General features: G+C 39.4%; 1 protein-coding gene across 1 annotated transcript in view; it reads left to right on the forward strand.

The window, feature by feature from the left end:
• herc3 (HECT and RLD domain containing E3 ubiquitin protein ligase 3) overlaps nucleotides 1–23,407 on the forward strand; it is a 36,858-nt gene that overhangs the window by 8,969 nt on the left and 4,482 nt on the right. Inside the window, exons 6-23 of the mRNA XM_049566740.1 lie at nucleotides 598–689; nucleotides 1,094–1,224; nucleotides 1,481–1,632; nucleotides 2,807–2,880; nucleotides 3,644–3,768; nucleotides 3,930–3,989; nucleotides 7,395–7,506; nucleotides 8,098–8,287; nucleotides 10,117–10,280; nucleotides 10,429–10,542; nucleotides 10,867–10,893; nucleotides 11,003–11,101; nucleotides 11,244–11,414; nucleotides 11,502–11,645; nucleotides 13,239–13,405; nucleotides 16,876–16,942; nucleotides 19,508–19,590; nucleotides 22,023–22,206. Of these exons, the coding sequence (XP_049422697.1) occupies nucleotides 598–689; nucleotides 1,094–1,224; nucleotides 1,481–1,632; nucleotides 2,807–2,880; nucleotides 3,644–3,768; nucleotides 3,930–3,989; nucleotides 7,395–7,506; nucleotides 8,098–8,287; nucleotides 10,117–10,280; nucleotides 10,429–10,542; nucleotides 10,867–10,893; nucleotides 11,003–11,101; nucleotides 11,244–11,414; nucleotides 11,502–11,645; nucleotides 13,239–13,405; nucleotides 16,876–16,942; nucleotides 19,508–19,590; nucleotides 22,023–22,206 (2,156 nt within the window). The remainder of the gene's footprint in view (nucleotides 1–597; nucleotides 690–1,093; nucleotides 1,225–1,480; nucleotides 1,633–2,806; nucleotides 2,881–3,643; nucleotides 3,769–3,929; nucleotides 3,990–7,394; nucleotides 7,507–8,097; nucleotides 8,288–10,116; nucleotides 10,281–10,428; nucleotides 10,543–10,866; nucleotides 10,894–11,002; nucleotides 11,102–11,243; nucleotides 11,415–11,501; nucleotides 11,646–13,238; nucleotides 13,406–16,875; nucleotides 16,943–19,507; nucleotides 19,591–22,022; nucleotides 22,207–23,407) is intronic.

The raw sequence follows: 23,407 nt of genomic DNA on the forward strand, positions 1-23,407 counted from the left end.
CCACTCCTCTAATATCAGTGCAGACTGGCAGGGTAGGACTACAGGCTGCTAACGTTAGCCTACAGAGAACTATCAGTGGCTTGGTAATGAAACAGTTCTTTTTTTTGTGATGACTTGTTCGATCGATTGAGAGCATGAAAATCAGGAGCATCCATGCTTTCTATTTCCATCAGACAAATGGTAAATGTCAGTGTGATAATACCATTATTGCCATAATCGTGTCTATTTACACAGATGCCACTGATGATGATACTGATGACATATCAGGGTCTTGGAGGGTTGCCCATTTCATAGGGGAAGATTTCAACCACTACTCCTTATAACACTGTTCCGAGGGGCAAAGGGGTACTCAGAATTGAGGAAAAGGGTTAAAAATAAGAAATGGGATTGTGCTCAAGTGTTCATCTATAGGAAATATACAAGCAGAAGTAAAAAACAAAACTATTGGACAGCAAAGCCACAGATAAATTGCAACTACAGTACAAGATCCAAATGCAGAACTTACCATGTTCCTCAAAGTTGTATCACTCATTTGTAAATACACCACACAGTAGAACAGAGTGATCTTAGTTGTCTTCTTAATGTTACCTCCCTCAGACCGTGCTGTCCCGTGCCACATCAAATTTTTGAGGTCTCAAAAAGTTGTTCACATCAGCTGTGGAGATGAGCACACAGCAGCCCTCACAAAGGTACGTCTGCAGATAAACCCCCACCAGTGCTTTTCAGTTAATAGATTCACATGATATAAACATGTGTTGCTGCCTCTGAGAGAATGCCACCAAGTATAAGAAAGTCTAGTTTTGTTAATTGCTACGCGGTCAGCTGTCAGATATTTGACAGATCAGTTTGAGTATTCTTGCTGTCGTGACTGTCTACTTAATACGTGACCTTTAGTACAGATAAAAATCTAAATCTTATTCCAGCCAGACTGCCTAACCCTCACTAATCTTAATCTAGCACCTGACACATGCGCTTTAAGTGTAGTCTAGTAGAAAAACAAAATATTTTACTTTGACTCAGTGCATTACTATTCCAGGAATCTGTCTCACATAATAACAACAGAAAGGTGACTTCTGTGTTGTGTCTCTGGCAGGACGGTGGCTTGTTTACATTTGGTGAAGGCTCGTGGGGTCAGCTTGGTCACGGCTCCACCAACAATGAACTTTTACCCAGACGAGTGCTGGAGCTCATGGGAACTGAGGTGTCCCAGATCACCTGTGGCAGGTACCATCTCTTCTAAACCTACACAGACCATTTTATTTTGCACACATGTACAACCTGATGCAACTCAGTACAGTGATATATTTGTGAGGCTCAAACTGTGTCAACTATAAACAACTTTCTGACACAGTATCAACAAAAAAACTAAAGATTATGATCAAGGGGACATTTAATTTGTCTAATGAACTAATGACCTCAGTGTATCAGAGGCAGGGTCTGTCCCTCTGCATCCTAAATCTTGCTTTTCCCCTTTTGTCAGGCACCACACGTTGGCGTTTGTGCCTTCCACTGGTGTAGTGTACGCGTTTGGTTGTAACAGCCACGGCCAGCTGGGCACAGGAATACTGGGGGATGCCAGGACCCCATTTCCTGTCAAGTCCAGTTCTCTGACTGGGAATTTCCATAAAACAGGTAAGCAGAAGACTTTGTTACAGCATATATGACATATATGATTGTGGCTTAAATGGCTTTTTGAAATGCCTGGCTACTAGGTATACTTTCCCTATTTTTATGGCATGATTAATTGTTCAATGTATTATTTGCAAATATGAAGACAAACTACATGGGCGAAAATTTTATCACCACTTTACAGTCATCCATAGACATAAAAATATCCTGCCAGAGGCCATTAGACAGGCTGAGTCTGTCGATGCTTTTAAGATGCATCTACCATCTTTTAATTGTGTTTAAGCTGTTTTTCTGTTTTTACATGATTCACTGGATTTAAATTATATTTAAACTTGTTTCTATATGAAATCAACTTTATTTCCACAACATCTATGCACTCATATGCCTTTATACTTGTAGGCATATACAGTATGTGTTGTGAAGCACTTGGGTGCAAAACCTGTTTGCTTTTTAAAGTGCTACATAGTTGAAATAAACATAGGTAAAATTTGAGCTTCAGAGAGCTCAAAACTTAAGGGACATTGGCTTTTAGTTGGAGGGCATAAAGTTGTGTAATCAGCTAATAACAACCTGTTACAGTTTTCACAGATGGTAGAGAAATGTCCCATTAGTGCCAGATGAGTACTTAACTGTCATGTTGACTGTGGCAGTGCTGATGTACAGGTTAATAACTGAAGATTAAAGACAGATTTTTCTTAATAAACTGTAATAAAAGTGGGCGGCTGTGGCTCAGAGGTAGAGCAGGTAGTTCACTAATCGGAAGATCAGAGGTTTGATCTCCGGCTCCTCCAGTCTGCATGTAGCCTTTGCCACCAGTGTATGAAGGTGACTTGACTTTGACTGGTCGGATGAACACTATTTGTGGTATTTCAATGATCAAAATTTAGGTTGTGATGTGTGTTTGCTGAAATTATAATCCAGTGGATGTGGGACACAGGAGAATCTTTTCTAAGATAGAAGTTGACCATGAAAACTATTTTACAAAGATTAGATTTTCAGATTTTGATTATTGCCACAATATATTATCCTTTATCCATCAGCAGTATACTCATGGTCATACAATTTCCACAGCTGAAAATGCTTCAAAAAGCAAGAACTACATCTACTCAAACTAATTATTTGATTAACTGTTATACATTGTTTCCCAGCTAACCTGCTGTTTCTCTCTCTTTATTAGAATCAAGACAATATACAGTGACCAAAATCATCTGTGGAGGAGACCATAGCTTCTTATTGTACTCCAATGATCAGGTATGTGATTTAATTAAGAATTTAGTAACCCTTTCCCCTCCTCAGCTTGTTGCCTGTAACTGTCTATAGTTTTCTGTTAAATGTTGCCACTCCCCTCAGTTTTTGCAGCTCTGTAATCACAGACTTGAAAGCCTAACTTTTGCAGCATATTTTGCAATTGAACATCTTATTCAGCATTTTACTGCACACTGTTTTTTACTGCACACTGTATCGTCTAACCTGAGTTAGTTCTTGAAGTTGGACTGTAAGTTGAACCTTTCTTCTAGCCTTACCATCAGCACTTAACCCTCAACACAAACCTCAACCTAATCACAATCACTACAGAAGAAATGCTGATTTAAAACAATTTCAAAATAAGCAGCTTAATAAAAAAAAGACCCCCAAAATAACTTTTCTTTTGATGATGCTTTCCATTTAATCAGTTTCAGTGTTTCACCACAGGGTGGCATTAATGTCTAAGCTCTTCCCACTTCCTACAAAGGAGCTGTACTCCATATGGAACAACTGTCTGCTACAAATTTCGAGCAACTTGTCAGGAATGTGCGCTGATAAAGACATAACACACATTCAGGCTCTACAGCAGAGTATTTAGACTTCAGGCGTGGCCTATTTATGTTATCTTAGTGGAGGAAAGAGACACAACCCAGACCGAAGCTCAAACTGTGGAAATACCAGTTCAAACAGTCCTCCAAATGTCCGTGATTTTTATCTCAGTCCTCCAAATGTCCATGATTTTTATCTCTGTTTATCTTCCTCTCTGCAGAACTGTGTCCCCCCAGAAGACTTCAGGGTGATAAATATCAGTAGATCACTCTCCCCAATCAATTATGAAAGATTAAATTCATGGAGGTTAAAGCTGATGTACAGCACAGACTCAAGTGTCACAAAGTAAGTCATATAATAAACGTTACTGTTTGAAATGTTTTTGATTGTACTGTATATTAAAATGGCCCTTCTCATATAGATGTGTAGTATCAATTGGCTTGATTTTAATAAATCAAATATATGTTAATGTTCTCTGTACTGTTTTTTTTTGTTTTTGTGCACAGTGACATCATAATTCAGCTTTCCTCTACTGCTTGTTGGAACGCCAGCTTCTTGGACCAAAGGTACACCACCACATTAACATAACTGACTTAGTGCCCAACTTAAGTACTGTACTGAAATACAGTTTGGAGATTCTTGTATTTCACTTTTCAGACTAAGATTAACCATTTTTCTGCTATTTTACAACAATTTTACATCAACTGGCCCCCTGTCATTTTGTGAAAGTGTTCCCCGAGCAAATCAAGTTGCGTATCCCTGCTTTAAAGCATCAAATGGTGAGGGGATAAAGCACAAAACACAGACTGCTAGTACAAATGGAACAAATAAGGAGGTGATATCATGCTTAACAGCCCCATGCTGGTTATACAAGATTTAATCAAGGTGGTCACAATGGATCTTCTGTACATAACCGCGCTGTGTGCAAGGCACTTAAGTTCAGGAGTGGAGGTGAAACTAATACCTGCCGTCTAGAGGGAGAAGCAGAGGCCTTCGTACAGGCTACAGACATGTCGCTTTTCTCACAGCAGACTAGTCTTCAGAGTATCTGTTTGGCTTTGTTCACTGATTGAAGAATATATTATCAAATTAAATTGGACAGTACAGCATACTTAAAAAGGTTTTCATCACTTTTGAGTCTATCTGCACCTCCACCATGTGTTTGTGGACCTGGTGCGACTCATGTAGGCTAGACTCCTGGGAACTGATTCAGCCGGGACCTCACAGGGTCCATGTCTCATCCACCTAAACATGCTGATCGTCAGGGCTGGGAGAGATGCTATCTGTTCGGTCACTGTCAGTGTGTGTGTGAAGGTGTGTTGGCTTTTTAGGACAGATTCATCAGCAGATATTTATCGTGTTGAGGGAATGAACTGTGGCCGCCATCCGGGTGGAAAACAGAAGTATGGAGACAACCTAAACTACGTCATACTGAACCGTCTTCTGAACCAAGTGACACTCACCAGAAATTATAAGTCAATGAAACCACCAGCATACTGTACTTAAGAACAATTTTGACTTACTTGTACTTTAGCATTTCCATTTTATGCTGCTTTATTCTTCTACTTCACTAAAGTTAAGAGGCAAATGTTGCACTTTTTACTCAACTACATTTATTTTGCTTTGCAGATTAAGATTCTAAATGCAAAAATCTACAAATAAGTTTAGCAAAAACTACCAGCAACATAAAAGGTAGATACACTCAGCCCCATCTTTACCAACTGCCACATTAAAGTGATACATACAATAATCCATCAATAATTATTATCCACTAATATATTATACAGTAATCTGAAATGGGCCATTTTTACCCTTGTTCTTTAAGTATATTTTAATGTTAATACTTGTGTTTGTAACAGAGTATCTCTGTACAAGACCTGAATATTTTTTTCTGCCACTAGCCATGTGAGAAAGGGAAGGAACAATGAGGGGGATTAATATGACGTGATTTGATTACATTTTGTTCCACAATGATATTACTGTTATAATTCAGAAGTGTACACCCACGTGTGAAAACAAAAATAAATGAATGGAGACAGTAGCTGACACTCAACAAAAAAAAAGTTGAATAAGGAATACACAAACACTGACAATAACTACTTGAATCTGGTCATTGTCATACAAAAACTTAAATAATTTTGATATTTTTTAAATGCTGTAATCAAATTTGACAGTGCTTAGTCTGATGCTATAGTATATTTTAATTAAGCTGTTTCTGTGTTCATCACATATACTGTTGGTCAAACCTACAGATAACAATACTCATCATCTTGATCACCTGTCAAACATTAAGCACATAATCTTGAAATATTGCTGCTACATTTAAACAGATTTGCTCCGCCCTCTTTTGCTAATTAAATGGTGCATATCTGGGTACAAAGTACGACACAAGGGGCAAAGGGGTTGTATTCAGTCCCTTAATTTATTATAGGGTGTGTTTTGAGACAACATGAATGCAGCTGGCTAGTGTCATCTCCCATTCCTTTTAAAAAACAGGTGCACCTGATTTTTCATTTTGCCCACTCACAACCCATCCACACGTCCCTGTGTTTGTAACAAGGACAGTGTAAGCGTGTTGTGAACCCGACTGTGTAGACGCATCTTACTTTAAAATAAATGTGCCTTTTAAATATTAAGAAAATAATCCGTGATTGACTTTAGACCTGGATTTTTCTGGTCAATGGTGCAATCACTTCCTGCTGCCTCAAAATATCAATATGCCAACAATGTACCTGACCACACCTTATTTTAAAAATGACACGCCCATTGGCGCACAGATGGGTACAAGTACATTTGCTACTTACACAATGTCAGCACTGGCCATGAAAATGACAACTGCATCTGTCTGAGACTAGTAATGACAGATGTGCAGCTCTGCGCTAGGTGTAAGATATGGCCCTGAGTCTGCAACAAAAGTTACACTAAGGTTTCAAAAGTCCACTAATAAAGTTTTATATCACATACAAATGGCTGGAAACCTGCCTACTGAAGGGTAAAAACACATCATAAACACATCAATAAAACTGTATAATGGTCAGCAAAAACATGACCTATATGTAAACTGTAGTCAGGGATCTAAAACTTGTTTGTTTTGTGTCGTCATTTTCATTGTATCCATCTTAGATTTGAGATCCATGAGACTGCTCATGTTGTTCGTTAAAGGTTTATCGTGTAGGATTGTCGGTTACTGTTTGTAAACACGCTCGCCAAAGAAAGTACAAGCCACAGATTCACTCTCGTTTGGCCTGTTGCCTTGCTATGTTTGCATTGCTTTGGCACTGTGTCTCTTGGATGCCTGCTGCTCATGGCCTGGTACCCAGTTGCTACCTGTTTATAAAGCCCTGACCTCACCTCAAAGATGGGTGGATACACACCCATACACTTCCCGAACACAGAACATAAGAACATAAAGGCAGAGGGTCTGCAGAAAGATACACTGCCACACACTTCTAGTGGGGCATATGTGATGACTCCTGTATGAGTCTACTGTATATAGTATGTTGTTGTGTCGGAAAATCCTGTATAGTAGTAGTAGTTCCCAAAATAAAGTGGATCAGTGCTCACAGTGTAATATCTGCATCAGTGTTTTTTGTTTGGCAAACAGTCTCCACAGATCAGATCTGATGTGTTTGTGCTATGACTAAATAAAACCTGTGCTTGGAGAATGTGAAGGCTTACACTCTAAATAGTTGCCGAAGGGTTTTGTTGGCTTTGTGCAAGCGTGTTCATCAGTTTGTACTCACTATCCTCAACTCTACCCGGCTGAAGAGGAGATCTGCTCAGAGACTGACATTAATACCTTTAGGCTGTGTGTTCATCTAACCGTTGGTGTTTAATCCAAAGTAGCGTGTGCCTTTCACAATGAGGCTTTACGGCAAAGTCCCTGAATCTGAGCTCTGACCTATTATTACCCTGTTAGTGAGACATCATGGATAGTGGACACATAATCGTGTCTTTGTTTACTTTCTCAGTGATGACACCCACTTCAAAACCAACCCAAAGATCCCAGGCATCGATCTAAACTCTGTCAGGACGCTATTTGAGACACTCAACAAACCGGCCTTTTCTGGACTTCTGGAGCAGGTACTGATGAATAGTGTGTTTAAAAATTATATGTGCACAAGGTAATAACATCTCTTCTCTCCTCTGAGCAAGGGCCTAACATGACTCAGATTTTATATCGAATGAAGACTCAAACTAGCTTCCTGTTTGGGTTTTTGTCACTGTAATGAAGCAGTCAAAGGAGGAACTTTGTTGGATGTTGAGCTTGTGGTTTTAAGAAAATATCCGAATGTGAATACTGGTCTTGTTTTGAAAGTATACCAAGTTCTGCGGCAGATCCAGCAGTGAGTCATAACATCTAACATTAGCTCAGTAATGACAGCTTTGGGGTCCATGCACCTCAACATGAATTATAATCTGTGTGGAGACCGAGGCCGCATTTCAAACCGCTAAAAGCCTCTCCCAAAATTTACTGACTGATATTTTTTTATCCAAGCTGTTTGGGAATTGAAAAACATCTCATAAATTTATCTGGTTTATTTATTAATACTTGTAGCTTTCAAACATATTTTAATATAATACATTTCAAATACTTTCCCCCTTAAACATGTTTAATTAAAAGTAGAACTAAACATAATCTTCTCTCTTTCTGTGCCCAACTCTTCTGTTCAGGCTACCAAGAGCTTTGAGAGTCTGTTGATCCCTCAGCTGCCGCGCTCTCCTCCTGATGTCGAGGCCATGAGGATCTACCTCATCTTGTCCGAGTACCCGGCCCTGATGGACTCCAAGAACTACATCCGCCTCACTATCCCGCTGGCAATGGCCATCCTCCGGCTAGACACCAACCCCAGCAAAGTATTGGGTATCATGCTTGCATGCACTCATTACAAGTTTTTCTTTTGTATAACAATCAAGTAATTTAAAAGCGTCTTAGGGAGCAGAACACTGAACACAGAACATCATGTTATGTCAACAGCTGTGGCACCATCACACCACATTACTAATCATCTATAGTTCGTCAGCATCCTCATCCATGTCACTTATTTAACACCAACAAGCAAGAACATGATTCCAGAAATACAGGAAATATAGTCTGATGGATTGGTTTTAAAACCAACAGTGATATTTGGTAAAATCAGATGTCCTTTTCACAGTAGTAAAGTTCAGTAAGCAATGCTCTTCAGCTGAGAAGAATCAAAACCAAAGAAACGGTTTGCCACACAGCCAAAAAAGATCTCAGCTTAGGACTACCTCGAAACATCGTAATATTTATTTAAGTCGAGCAGCAACCTCTGGAATTGAATAATGAAGCCAGTGCAAAAGTGACAAAAACTGCAGTTCCTCAAATCACCACTAGAGGCTTCAGAAGTGAGTTGGTCCCCATAGACCCCCATGTTAAAATGCCCAACTTTACAGCAGAAATAAACACGTTTACAGCCGGGTACAAAAAATGGTTTTGATCTCTATAGCTAATCACTCCCTTCGTGACAACTGTTCAGGAGGTGAATTTTTAGATAACTCACCCATTTACATTTTTATTTAGGGTTAAAGTTATGCACAGTTAGGGTTGCGGCCACTTTGAGTGTTAGGCTGTCTGTGAGGTGTCGCTACAGTCTCCAAAAGAACAAGATGGCAGCGGCCAAAATGCCAAACCTAAGGCTTCTAAACAGGAGTCCACATACCAATAGGTGATGTTACGATAGTTATGTCCATTATTTTTTACAGTCTATGATTTAAACACCATTGTTAAGCCTTGCAAAAAATGTTAACATCAATACTTTTCATATTGATCCAACAATTGTTTTGGTTGTGGCAAAAGCCACATTATTGGGATGATTAAAAAAAGTTTAAGAAATTTAAAAAGTTAAAGACATTCATGGTGTTGCACTAACTGTGTGAAGAATGAAAGAAGACAGCTAGAGACAGAAGTTCTCAACTCACATCTGACCAATCGCCGTGCGAAGCGGGCGTAAATGTTGGATTGTCCCGAGACCCTCTAATTTCAATGTTGAACAGTATGGTGGGGAGGGTTTTCTAGATGCCATTCCAACATTCAACAAGTTCTTCAATTGATCAGCATTCTGATACCTGCAAATACAGTATACAAACAGTACATGTATGTGGGCCCTGCTTTTTCACATTTATTGTTCATGCATGAGTTAATCTCTTTAAACATATATCTGCCTATATATGCAGAATCTGTAGACAACAGCTCAAGATTTGGTTATCAAAAGTGTTCTATTTTCCGTTTGTCAGAGAAGTATTGACTAATCTCGTTTGAACGGCAGGTAAACAGTCTGTGTGGAGAGGCAGAACGCATTGGTTGAAATGCACTCTCGAAATCCATTGGTAATCATCTAACAATGAGATATCATTATTTAATTTATCTGCCTACATGATTTGAAATGGCCAGTGCACATTAGAGGACGTTTTGGCCCTAATATCTGTTTGCTATTCCGGATCAGCCTGATATATTGGCCCGCTTTAACATCATCAGATAAAAGCCTATGGGTTTCAAAATTGTGCGTGAATAAGCTTGAACACAAACATGTTTACATCTAGAAACGTTCAAAAACACTGACAGATCAATGGAGACACTCCTCTTGTGGTTGTAGGAAAATATTGTCATGTTTTCTCAGTGCCAGGTATTTGTTCTGTCGTTTAATTCGACCTTTGTCTCTGCCCCTGCAGATAACTGGTGGTGTTTTGTGGACGGCAGCGTGTTCACCAGAATGGTTGACATGTACAAGAGCATCGTTGTGTTCATGCTGACAGGAGGCAAGACGCTGCTCGTACCGGTGTTCTACGAAAATTATTTTGTTGCCACACTGAGGCTGCTGGAGAAACTCCACAAGGTATCCACACGAACAAGTCATCAGCCTACACTGTCCCTCAGTACAGTCTGAGGAGGAAATGTGCTTTTCCTTCAAATCAATCAAATCGTCCTACTGTGTACCTTGACATTTCTTGGAGTTGAGGCAGGTGTTTGTTCTCTGTTACCAGGTAAACTTAAAGGCCCGCCATGTAGAGTACAACCGCTTTTATATCCCTGACATCACCAGCCTGGTGGACATCCAGGAAGACTACCTCAAATGGTTTCTGAGTAAAGCTGACATTGTGAGTACTGACGCTCTCCAACAATTTTTCACTTCCTTGTTACTTGACATCTGCTGAAGCTACTCAAACACACATACACACATGCTCCTTACTCATGTTATTCCCAGTGTCTGCAGAGACAGTGAGGAATCTTATCCAGAACTGCTTAGGGGTGTGTCGCTGTTTGTCAGTTCTTGCTGGCCAATCAGAGTCTAAGTTCACAGACAAGCCCCTCTAACTCCTCGGGCCCTAAAGGGATTTCTTAATCTCATTACAGTTGCTGCTCTTCACCTTGTTTTTCATTGTAAGTCAGGTCAAATGACTTTCTTTCATTTTGTATTTTAGAAAGTGGGATCATCCTCCCCTTCACAGGTACTTTAAAGATTGTACTTGAGCATCAAAAGTTACATATTTGATTAATTTGATCACCTTTTTGTGGTGTCATAAATGCTGTAAGTATATGACCTTATTTTCTCTGCAGAGTGACTTTCCCGCGGTGAACCTATGTGCCTACCCGTTCATACTGAACGCTCAAGCCAAGACAACCATGCTGCAAACAGACGCTGAACTGCAAATGCAGGTACCTGCTGTAAATCTGATCTTGTGGTTTTATATAGTTAGATCACTGAGGTTTAACTCACTTGTTCTCAGTAAAAGTATTTTAAAAAATTTGACTCTTTTTTTCTTGCTTTTTGCCACCTCAACCTGTGACTGTTACAAAGATGGCAGTAAGCGGTGCAAACCTACACAACGTCTTCATGTTGCTCACGCTGGAACCCCACCTTGCTAGGAATCCTTACTTGGTGCTCCATGTGCGCAGGAACCATTTAGTAAGTGACACACTACGTGAGCTCACCATGTACTCTGATGTGGACCTCAAGAAACCGCTCAAGGTGAGAGTTACGTCTAAAGTTTTTGAAGGTCACTGCAGATCTAGGATTCTGATAAAAGAAAACATCACCCACTCCTCCTCCCTCCAGGTGATTTTTGATGGAGAGGAGGCCGTGGATGCAGGTGGAGTAACAAAAGAGTTCTTCCTGCTGCTGTTAAAGGAGCTGATGGATCCTGTGTATGGGATGTTCACACATTACAAAGAGTCCAACCTGCTGTGGTTCTCAGACAAAGTAAGATAATCCTGTATTCACGTGCTAATGGTTAAATTTATACAGTTCAAAGGGGCTCCAGTCTCAGATTCCATAGGCTATCATCTGATGACGATACAGCCTCTTGGGGTGAGGGCCAATATTTTGGGCTGATCCTGTGTAGCCAGTGGATGTCCAGGCCAAGACTTCTTCTTCTGTGCATGGGTCATTTAGTTAAATCTAGTTAAAAAACAGATGTCTGCATATAAATGCAAAAAATAAATAAAATTTAAAAAAGCTAACTCATTGTCAGACTTGGGGGAACTGGAGGGTGGGTGCTCAGGGCCCCAGGAAAGCAGCTCAGCCTTCCAGCAAATTTCTCACAGTGGCCACACGCTGTATCGCAGCAAAAAATCCCCAGTGGCCCAAAAAGCATTTTCCCTATTAACCACCACTGTAAAAGTGACGTCTGTTGACAGGACACCACAAACTGAATCTCTCTTCTGAACTCTTCTGAATTTTTGAGCCATGGTGGTTTTATATTGGTAAATTTTTCCTCAAGCCGAGAAAAGCAATTTAAAAATCTGTGACATCATCACAATGTAAAGTCCATGAGCTGACAAGAACTCATACTTAGTGGGCCGCATACCGTGGAAGTCAACCCAGAGGCTAGAAAACTTTAAGCGTATGCACCAGGTGAGCAACTCCATTGGAATCAATAAGCGCCATTGTGGCATCTGATATCTAGTTATTATTCAAATCTATGTGTGTGCTATGCTTCTACAATGACACCGGCCACAATGGCAGCAATAACCCCTGTATGAGCGCAGTGCGAAGTGGCAATGATAAGCCATCCAGTGTGATACACACAGGCACTAACATGCACATGCAGCCAGACATTCTACCTCAAGAAACCATGGAGAAGCTCAGGTTACAACACACACACACACACACACACACACACACACACACACAATATCATTACAACACAAATAGTGGTTTGCTGCTATATTAATGATCTGAATGTCACATACAGAACCTTTAATAAATAATTTGAGATGGGAGGGGAGGACGGGTTGCCAAGTTATGTAAAAAAGAATTGACAGTACTTGATAGCATTAATCTCATAATGGGTCTCCAGAGTGTGTGCTTTGGCTGTTGTTTGACCTTTAGCTGTATTTTCCAAGAAACGCATCTGTTTCTTGGTGTTACATCAGTGGGAACATTCAGGTTTACAAAACACTCACCTCTATAAGAAAAATGTGTCCTTGAACTTAATGACCCTCTGGTTACTTAACTCAAATGATGAAGATTGAGCAATGAAACAGATCAAATCATCATGACCTTTTATATCTGTGCAACATCAAGCTGCTTTTATTTATTATATTAACTGAAAACATTCATTATTTTTACTCAGATGTCATGGAACAGAGTTTGAAGAGGAGAGTAGAAGAAAAATGTTTGAAACACAAAGAAACAGAAATTTTTTAGGGACATGCTCATACTATAGTTGTGGGGTGTGTGTTATTTGAGTCATCAGTTATGCTGATGTACACTGTGATGTGTGCTCTGGTAGATGTTAGATGAGTACAGAGAAGCAACAGTAAAATAATGTTCTTATCTGTGTGTTTGCAGTGTTTTGTTGAACAGAACTGGTTTCACCTGATCGGGATCATCTGCGGTCTGGCCATCTACAACTCCACGGTGGTGGACCTCCACTTCCCCTTGGTTCTCTACAAAAAGCTGCTCGATGTGCCACCGACGCTGGAGGACTTCAAGGAGCTCTCCCCCACTGAGGCCAGGTAACATCCCATCTGAGCTGTTAAGGAGAGCAGGACAGCAATAAGATTCACACAGATGATAGCTTTGTTTTTTCTTAGACATTTCACTGTGGGAAGTTGTTATGGCTTTAGTTTTGTTCTTTTTAAAAAGGAAGTAAATAGTAACCCTGCACGGCAGCTGGATTGTTGCGATGTTGGGAGATCATGCGAGAATCCATCTTGTCACGCTTCAATGCATTTGTGTCAAAACCACAAGTGGTTCGGACTAATTAGTGTCCTGAGAGGAGCTACTGGCAGCTACAGATGTGGTTTAGGTGTGTGACAATGTGAAGACGCTGTTTGTTCGAAACAACAATAAGGTTAGCATGGATGCTAGGGCTGCAGGATGTGAGGAAAATATACACTAATGTTGCAAATCGCAATAACGATATAACATGCGGCTAACAGGTGTAATTTTGCGAGGTACATAGGGGACGTGGGTTATGCACTTTTTCAGAATGCAGTATTAAGCTGTGTTAACCCCACGGTTAACAGTCCGAAAATGTATTTTGCATATATATTTATACATATAAAAACAGGAGAAACTGCACGCAATAGGACCATGCAGAAACAGCAACCACAACTCATCCTCCGCCCTTTTCTTGTGCTCCCATTCAAAATGATTTAAACACTCAGCCAGCAGCTCAACAGAAACGTTTGCAATTTCCAAACCTCCCAAATTATAGAAGTTTTTTGAGGATTTGTGTCTGAACTGTGTTCCCTCCACCTTTGAAATCAAAACTCCATCCCAATGATAAACAATATAAAAATGTACTCAGCTCTGCCTTTCTGCTGCTTTCGATATACTCCTAAAGTACGACAAATTGTTTAATTAATTAAAAAATAACAGGAAATGATGTCCAACATTCTTTTATTGAATAAACTGAACATCTAAGAGAGCACAAAAGGCACCAATAAAAAAAAGTGATACATCTTTAATGGGGAACTAATGTTTTTTTCAACCTGGGCCCTATTTTCCAATCTACTTTTGTCTAAATGAGTGATAGGATGTTCAATATATGACATTTCTCCAGTACGAAGCTAGGGCTGACCTGCCTGCAGTCCGTGAGCACGCGCTGTATTAAATAATAGGGCACTCAGACAGCGTGAAACGTCAAAATACATCCACTAAAAGTGTTTTTTTTTTTCACACAGATAGGCTCGGATTGTTAGTATAATTATCCGACAACATAAGGGAAAGGAGAAATGAATGTCTTTGTTTGCTTTTAGCTGGATTCGGACATGTTGCAATTTTAGTATATGTGCTACCGAAGTAACACTGCTCCCTCTCCTTGTCTGCTCTTCAGTTTCAATGAGCTCTGCATCCGTGTACATCCGTGTACTCCGTGTCCAAATGAATACGGTCCATCCAGATCCAGTTGGTCAAAATTGGGTAAAAATTCAGCCATGACTACTCCAAACAGAGTAACTCCTTGCGTGTGTAAGGTCATTCCAATGGTAACTTCCTGCAACAACTCAAATCTCGCGAGACATGAGATTTCAGAGCCAGGCTTTCACTCTCCGATTGTTTTGACTTGCCACAACAAACGTCCGAATTATTACCCGATTTTGACCAACTGGATCTGGATGGACCGTGTTTATTTGAACACGGAGTACACGGACGTACACGGATGCAGAGCTCACTGAAACTGAAGAGTGGACGAGGAGAGAGAGGGAGCAGTGTTACTTCGGTAGCACATATACTAAAATTGCAACAGGCAGAGGAACATGTCCGAATCCAGCTAGTTGTCGGATAATTATACTAACAATCCAAGCCTATCTGTGTGGAAAAAAAAAATCACTTTTATTGGACGTATTTTGGCGTTGTTTCACACTGACTGAGTGCCCTATTATTTAATATAGCACGCGCTCATGGACTGCAGGCAGGTCAGCCCTAGCTTCGTACTAGAGAAATGTCAACTGTCAACTATTGAACATCCTATCACTCATTTAGACAAAAGTAGATCGGAAAATAGGGCCCAGGTTGAAAAAAACATTAGTTCCCCTTTAAGTGTAGTTTTCTGCTGATAATGTCCTATGACTAACTCAAAGAAATCAAGAAGAGTGCAATATCTCAGACCTTTGCTATGAGTTTATTACGCAAGTTGACATTGCGATGAATTTACTGCAACAGCGTCAGTTATATCAGAGCTAGAGAGTATTTCTTCATTGAAAGAGGAAAAGGAACTGAAGGCTTTTCTCGATGGAAAAGTTCTTCTCACTCTTCTCCCAACTGGCCTGTTATGGACGGATATAGACAGATGGTTCATCCGGTCACCTGCCAAGTATTTTTTTAAAGTGCCTGCCCTTTTCCAAAAAGTTTCCAATGATGGCCTCGCTGGCGGATTTTTGTAACAATCCATCTGGTGCGTCAGGTTACGCCAAAAAAGCCTCAAAGAGAAATTCTTGCTCTCTGGCTACAAGTGAAACTACATAGTGTACAATTATTAAGCAAGCTTGCATAGCCAGTGTGTTTTTGTTTAAGGAGCAGTGAAATTGACTGCCAGTGGGAAATACCTTTTCATTGAATTTGGAGCAGGAAGCATCAGCATTTCCTTTTTGCCTGATTGAGACTAGTTGACTGTTGATTTTGAGATTAGTCCTCTGAAAACTAAAAGACGGGCTGCGCAGACGTTGTGACACTAACAGAGTCAACACCACCTTAAAGGACGTGATCTTGAGAAACATTTTATGTAATATGCTTTAATTTTAACTATCGGAAAAGTTCAAGCAGTTCAAGTTCGACAGACTAAAGCCACAATACTGGCTACCTCACACTGACAAGAAAGAGATAAGACATTGTTTACATAACTGTAAAATGCAGTGGCTCAAAACTAATTAATGTTATTGTCTTATGTAGCTGGGGTCAAATTAAAAGAGGACAGTATCTAATCCTCTTTCACTAATTATCATTTCCTTTGCCAGCTTCACTTCCTCTTTCCATGTTTCCTGTGTTTTCGGTGGTAAATATCCAGCATGCGGTTTGCAGGAAAACTAACACAACACTCCCTCTGAGTCATTTCCTGTGGTGTTATTAGCTAATATGTTTCCACTTCACTTTTAATCTAACAGACCATGTTGGTTTGATCCATGCAGCTGTAGGACAGACACAGCTGCTCCTGGTTTTCATTTTATAAGTCAAATAGGGACAGATTTAAATCTGCAGGTGAATGTAATAAACTGTGTGATATGTTGGAAAAAGCAGAGGTAAGATCCCACAGAGTCAGAGATATATTCTATTCAACTATAAATAAACTACTCAGCTATGCACAATAATAATATGCATAAAGGAGCCATTTCTCATATGAAATGTTTGGCTAGAGTCATACCGTGTGGTGTAATGATGATTGCCTTCACCTTTTTTTTTTTTTAACATCACTCCACTGACATGATCATGTGTCAATCATATTGGTCCTTTAAGACATCCACTCCTTCTGTTTATTTTTCTGCAGGAGTCTACAACAGCTTCTAGACTATGAAGGAGGTGATGTGGAGGAGACGTTTCTTTTAAACTTTGCTGTAAGTGCAACTTTTCACCTGCTTCTCTCTTTTATGCTAACTTTAAGGATGCATTTAGGGTATTTTATGGTCAACAAATCAACCCAATTAAATGAAAAGACCAGAAACCAACAACGTAACAATCCTCTTAAAACTTTATGACCTCCAGACCCTGTCTGTGGCACCCAGCTCCAAGCCCTTTGGTTTCTGTTGAAGAAGTTTAAAATAAAAATAAAAACGTTTCATGTTTAGTTTTGATGCATTTTATGTCTCTGTTTTAGATCATTTTTACCTAGCTACTAACTCAATTTTATGAGCTAAATAGCTTTTTGTTGGGTCGGAGGGTTGGGTTTTCTCTTTTCTTTTTGTTTTCTGTTTTGGATCTTTGTTGTTTTTAACCTCTGTGAGGCACTTTGTGTTACTGTTGTATGAAAAGTGCCATATAAATAAAGCTGATTTGATTTGATTTGATTTGATTTAAAAACACACACCGCAGACCAAGGGTCTGTTCTTGGTCCATTGTTGTTCACAATGTATATCAACGACCTACCAAGTTGCTGTCCAGATGTCAACTGCCAGATATACACTGATGACACGGTCATCTATGTGTCCACTAAAACACCCAGCCTGGCAGGTGAGCATCTGACACAGACTTTATTGAATATCTCTGAATGGCTCGAGTTACCCCATCTAACTCTTAATGTCAAAAAAACTGTATCCATGTGATTCTCCATGCGTAAAAGGCCCGCATATGATGTATTTGAGGTCAGGATTAAGAAGGAAATCATCGATGAAGTGAATGAAGTCAAGTACCTAGGCATCATTTTGGACAAGAACTTAAAGTTTGATAGTCAGGTTAAGTACATCTGTAACAAGGTTAGACCAAATCTTAACTGCTTTCGTTTTATTAGAAGGAACCTGTCACATCAAGCTGCAAAACTGTACATGCATGAAATGATTTTTTCCCATTTGTCATAATGCATCACATCATGGTCACAAGCTTCTTCAACCACATTAAAACCTATAATCTCAATATACAAGCAGGCAATAAAAATCATGGACCGGAAACCAATGAGATGGCATCACTGCCGCATTTTAAGAAAACACAACTTTCTCACCTTTGAAATTTTTATGAATTTTAGTACTCTTAAATTGTTTTTTAAATGTCTAAATAATCATGTGTCAGTACTGTTTTCTGAACTGGCCATCAGGCGTCAGAGCTCCACACGAGCCTCCACCAGTGGTGATTGTCTTGTCCCAAGATACAAGACTTCATTCTGTCAGTCTGTTTTCTGTAAAGGGGGCAAAACTTTGGAACTCTCTACCCACTAAACTAAAATTAGAGATCAACAATAATGCTTTTAACAAAGGACTTAAACAATGGCTAAAATCAAAACAACAGTGCTCACATGGATAGTTTTAACTGGTTGATTACTTGATCATGTTGCCTTTGCTTTGTATCTTATGTATTTATTTTAATCTGAAAAATTACTTCTCTTTTACTGTTGTATGTTACTGTACCCTTCATTTTTTTCTTTTCTTTTCCTTTTACATTTATTATTTTATCATTTCAAAAGCCTCCTGTGGACAAGTGTTGCGAATTAGCATGTGTGCTAAAACACTCAAACAATGCATCTGGTCCATCCAATGCAATTGTGATGTCCACATCAAATAAACAATAAATAAATAAATAAAAAAGGCTAAATCGTTTGTTGAAATAGCTGGACACTGCAGTTTTTAGCAGTAGTTTTAGCGACTATGTGTAGTTGCGGATTAATACACAGATAGTGCACTTGTGTTTACAGCAGCAGGATAATGTGTGTGCGGTAGTGACAGGGAATACCACGAAATCTGGCTCCAATCTGCTTCCAAAAACACAGAGATCAGAATCATTAATATTAATGATTGGAATTATTAAAAGCAGCTAGTGTAATAGGCTTAAAATGCTCAAAATGAGACTAAACTTTTCTGTGGATGTCAGTTTTTGAGACAAGACAAAGGCCAAAATGTGGCCTGTAACAGACCAGGTGAGGCTTGTTGTTATTAGCCGAGCAGATTTCTGGAAAAACTTGCCGCTTCTACCAGCCAGTTAAGAGAGGTGACGAGTCAGCAGTCAGTGACGATATAGAACGGTCAATAAAACAGGTTTCTTAACAATTATGAATCACCGCAACCACAAGAGGTTCTTGAGAATACAGTCATAAATGTACACACAAACTATTAGACTGATTTGTCTGGTCGTATTCGAGATAAACTGCAGACAGACGCATACACACAGTCACACACACATACGCAAGATCAAATGCATGATCTTCAGGCTTATGCCTGGCAGAGATGACAACAAAAAATATTTATTGTGTAAATTATTTAAACTTGCGTCGGTGATCGCTCTGTGTGTGTGTTCATGTGCCCAGAATGTGATCTAATATTAGATGGGTTCATTAGACGATCCACCAATGTTCGACTGCCACGATCAATTCATATTAGTTTTGGTCTTTTTATTGAATTTGTTGACAATAAGAAAAAGATATGTAATGTCTACACTTCACTCCTGTTCTAAGACTGGCTGTTGTGTTCATGTGTCAGATCACCAGGGAGAACTACGGGATGACAGAAGTCAAAGAGCTCATACCTGGAGGAGAGAGCATCAGTGTGGACAAAAACAACAGGTGAGGCAGCTTGATGGATCAAATATCTGATAGTTTAAGCCCATAATTCAGCAGATTCAGTCCTTTTTTTAAGAATAAATTCATCAGCTCTTCCTTCACTTCATGTCCTGATTCGAAATGACCTTGTGTCATGAATATTTTTATTGCTCTACACTCTGTTATGTCTGAAAGACAAACATGACTCCGAGGTTTTAATTATATTATTTCTCCAGCACTGAGATTATCATGTCGCTCACACAGCTGGCAGCTTGTCTGCCATTGTTCCGTCTGAAGGTCATGCTCTGTGTTGAAAACATAGAAAACAAAGATTTTGGTATTTTAAGCGCCATCCAGCGTGTTATTCTCCACCATCACCACCCTGTTTCTTCAGCTCGTCCTTGTGCCAGTGGCATTGATTACAGTGTTATGTGGAGGAGTCCGAGGAGAGTTGCGGTGTGGGCGGTGTCAACACGTCTGGCTTCTGGTGATGAACAGATGGTGAGAGTGGCAGTGACCCAAGTTGTTCCTGTGAAATCCCCTCAACACTCACATATAAACTCATAACAGAAAAAATAACAGAGAAAGTGGTTGGTGCCGTGGTGTTAAACATCCACACACACTGAGGGAGACGTGTTTAGTTGAGACTGAAGGTTAGTTAATCGGAGTGTTTGTGTTCGCAGGGCTTCATAAAGTGTGGGTGTGATTGGATTTGTAGGGATCTATTATGCTTTTCATTAATTTATGTCATATATTTATTATTACAGTGTTGAATGTTCATATGAAAGGTGGCCAGAGTTTCAAATAATGAGGTAAACATATATAAAAAATAATTCCTGTGAGCAAAAAGGCTTCAGACTGTCCTGAATACTGTTTCCAACATTTTTTTCCTGCTATCGACAAACTGATGTCAGCTTATGATTTCTTTATATGATCATCTGCTCCAGGAATGCTACTCCAAGTGTTTACATGCTGGTTTATTATATGAAGCTAAGAAGCAGGTTTCCCCTGCAGCCTAATTTACTTCATGAAACTCAGTCTATTAATATTATTTTTGGAGCATCTTGCTTCCTTGTTTTCATTATTTTCCTGTTTAAACAGGATGATATGGCTGTATGTCATAAAACAGCAAGACATCATTTTATTAAGGACAGGTTTATATTGTGAGAGTGGTGAAAGAGGGTTCAAAACAGTGCAATGTTTTTTTCTGTTTGGGATTGTAAATCAGTCAACACCTCATTGCTAAAGCTGTTGTTGATACTGTGAAGTGAAGTCATGTAAACTCAAGTTAGGTTGGGTTAGGTTAGGTTAACCGTTGATCCTTGATGGGTAAACACAAACTTGGAAAGACTGCCGCTCAGTACGTTGCGTCATATAAATAAAATGAATTATAAAGGGTTTTGAACTGAATACCTCATCCTATTACACTGATTTGAAATTCAACTTCTGACCTTTTTAAGAGAGAGGTGTGAGTGATTGTTTCTTACGGTGTTTGCAGGTACAGTATGTGACAGGCTGTTGGTTGTTTGTTTTTTCTCTGCACGTATTTCTTAAGCTCAACTCAAGTCACACCCTTGAACTCAACTGAATTCATTGCTATACCTGGAGTACAAATTGTTTGTAGTGTCAGTTAGCTACACATAAAATCGTAAAAAATTTGGATTTGACTACTTGCGCAAATATGAATGTAGTTGAACTACCAGCAAGCTGCAAAATGTATTTAAAGTATTAATTTTATTACATGTTGTTCATCTCAATGAATTTATCAGTGATGAATACTTTATTAAATTTTTAAATAAAATTCAAATGAATATAAAATTGATTGTAAATTGTTCTGATACCTCACTGATGCTATATGATGCTTATATTTATGGAGGCATTTAAACTAATACATGCCTTGCTTTTTATGGCTGCAATATTGTATCACATTGAAATGTTACATTATTTTTTAAATTCATCATTTTATGCGGTTTAGGTTTAGTGTGGTTTCTAAAACTTAAATAAATCTTAGAGGGCTCAGTAATGTTTACCTGCACCGCAAGCATTTGTAATGATGGACTCACAGGTGGATAGTTGGATATAACTGAAGAGATTATTGATTTAATCTACCTGAGCAACTTCGGCAGTCACAGCTCACTGAGATATAAACAGGCTGGACTAGAAGTTTGTTAATGAACTGCTGTGATCTTAAAAAAATGGCTGAAATAATGATCCACTTAGTCATAACACACACACACACACACACACACATACATTTACATACATACAGAAACACACACAAACGCATACACAATAGAGGAGGAAGCCAGTGTTTACAGTCACACCTTGAAGTCTGAATAATTTATTTTCTTATAAACTGATTCATGAGCGTACAGCATCTGTGCCAAGCGAATTAATAACCTGAATGTTTAGTTAACGTGTGTGTGTGTGTGTGTGTGTGTGTGTGTGTGATACAGGAAGGAGTTTGTCGAGGCCTACCTGCGCTACGTGTTCTCAGACTCTGTGAGCGAGCAGTACTCGGCGTTCTCATCTGGCTTCCTGAAGGTGTGCGGGGGTGAGATCCTGTCGCTGTTCCAGCCGTCTGAGCTGATGGCCATGGTGGTCGGCAACAATAACTACAACTGGGAGGAGATGGAGAAGGTTGGTGTGGGGTTTGAAAATCTATATGTGCAGTGTTTGTTGTAACAATGAGTCCACAAGTTCTGAGTTACTGTACTGCAGCAGAATTTGCAAACCACTTCCTGTTTGTGGTCAGTGAACACACTGAAACCTCATATTTGGATTGGAACATGGAACCCTCAATGTGCTGTGATGCGAGTGTTTGTGACGATGATCACGTTTCATTGTACAGAGCTGTACATTTGATTTATACATCATCACCATCTGGCAGGTTAGTTGACAGCCACAGTGGTGAATGAGCAGAAACTCATGACTCATGACTTCGTCCTAACTTTCACTGACTTTTACTGGACAGATCTGTTCAGCAGCTGCAGGTTTTGTTTCTTCTTGCTCAACACAATAAAAGATTTTGTAGTTTGGACATATATAACATCTTTTTTTTTTTTTTTTTTTAACTTTATTTATTTTTGTAACCGAGAAAAGCTTTGTGAGGCTATGTACTTTGGCACAGCAGTGCTTTGAGCTAAATGCCAACATCAGTAGGTAAAATGTGTTTACCATCTTAACATCTAAGGTTAGCGTGTTAGCATGCTGACAATTGACAATTAGCCCTAAACACAAGTACAGCTGAGGCTGAATGTCATTAGTTTTGCAGACGTTAAGTCTTAACCAAAGTATTGGACTACGTAAAATTCGGACCTGATGATGGCGCTAGATGTCATTGCTGTTGAGTTTTTCAAATGTATTGGGTACTTTAAGCACCACAAGCCAAGTGCCATCTAGTTCCATTATATTTGAAAAAAGGCAGACATTTCTACGGCCGATATCTCCAGCACTCAGCAACTCACACCAAAACAATCTACACTGATCAGTAACACTAGAGATGAGAGGAAAAATACGTATTTTTGATTTGGGGGTGAACTGTCCCTTTAAGTAAAAGATCTGAGTACTTCTGCCAACACTGCAAATTTCACATCAAACCGTCCAATACTTGCTGAGGTATCTGAATAAAAGACTAAAAATGTCGACCTCATGGTGTTATTAGAGGAAAAGTTAGGGATCACCAAAGTCAACAGGATTCATACTCAGGGGACCGTAATTGTCATGACTGAAAATATAGAGAGACTAATGATAAATTACAAAACATAAGATCAAAAGGATGTTGTTAGACTGATAAATTTACAGCAATAAACATCCATCCATTTTCATCCACTTATCTGGG

This window comes from Epinephelus fuscoguttatus, linkage group LG3 (assembly GCF_011397635.1).
Source record: "Epinephelus fuscoguttatus linkage group LG3, E.fuscoguttatus.final_Chr_v1".
Taxonomy (NCBI): domain Eukaryota; kingdom Metazoa; phylum Chordata; class Actinopteri; order Perciformes; family Serranidae; genus Epinephelus; species Epinephelus fuscoguttatus.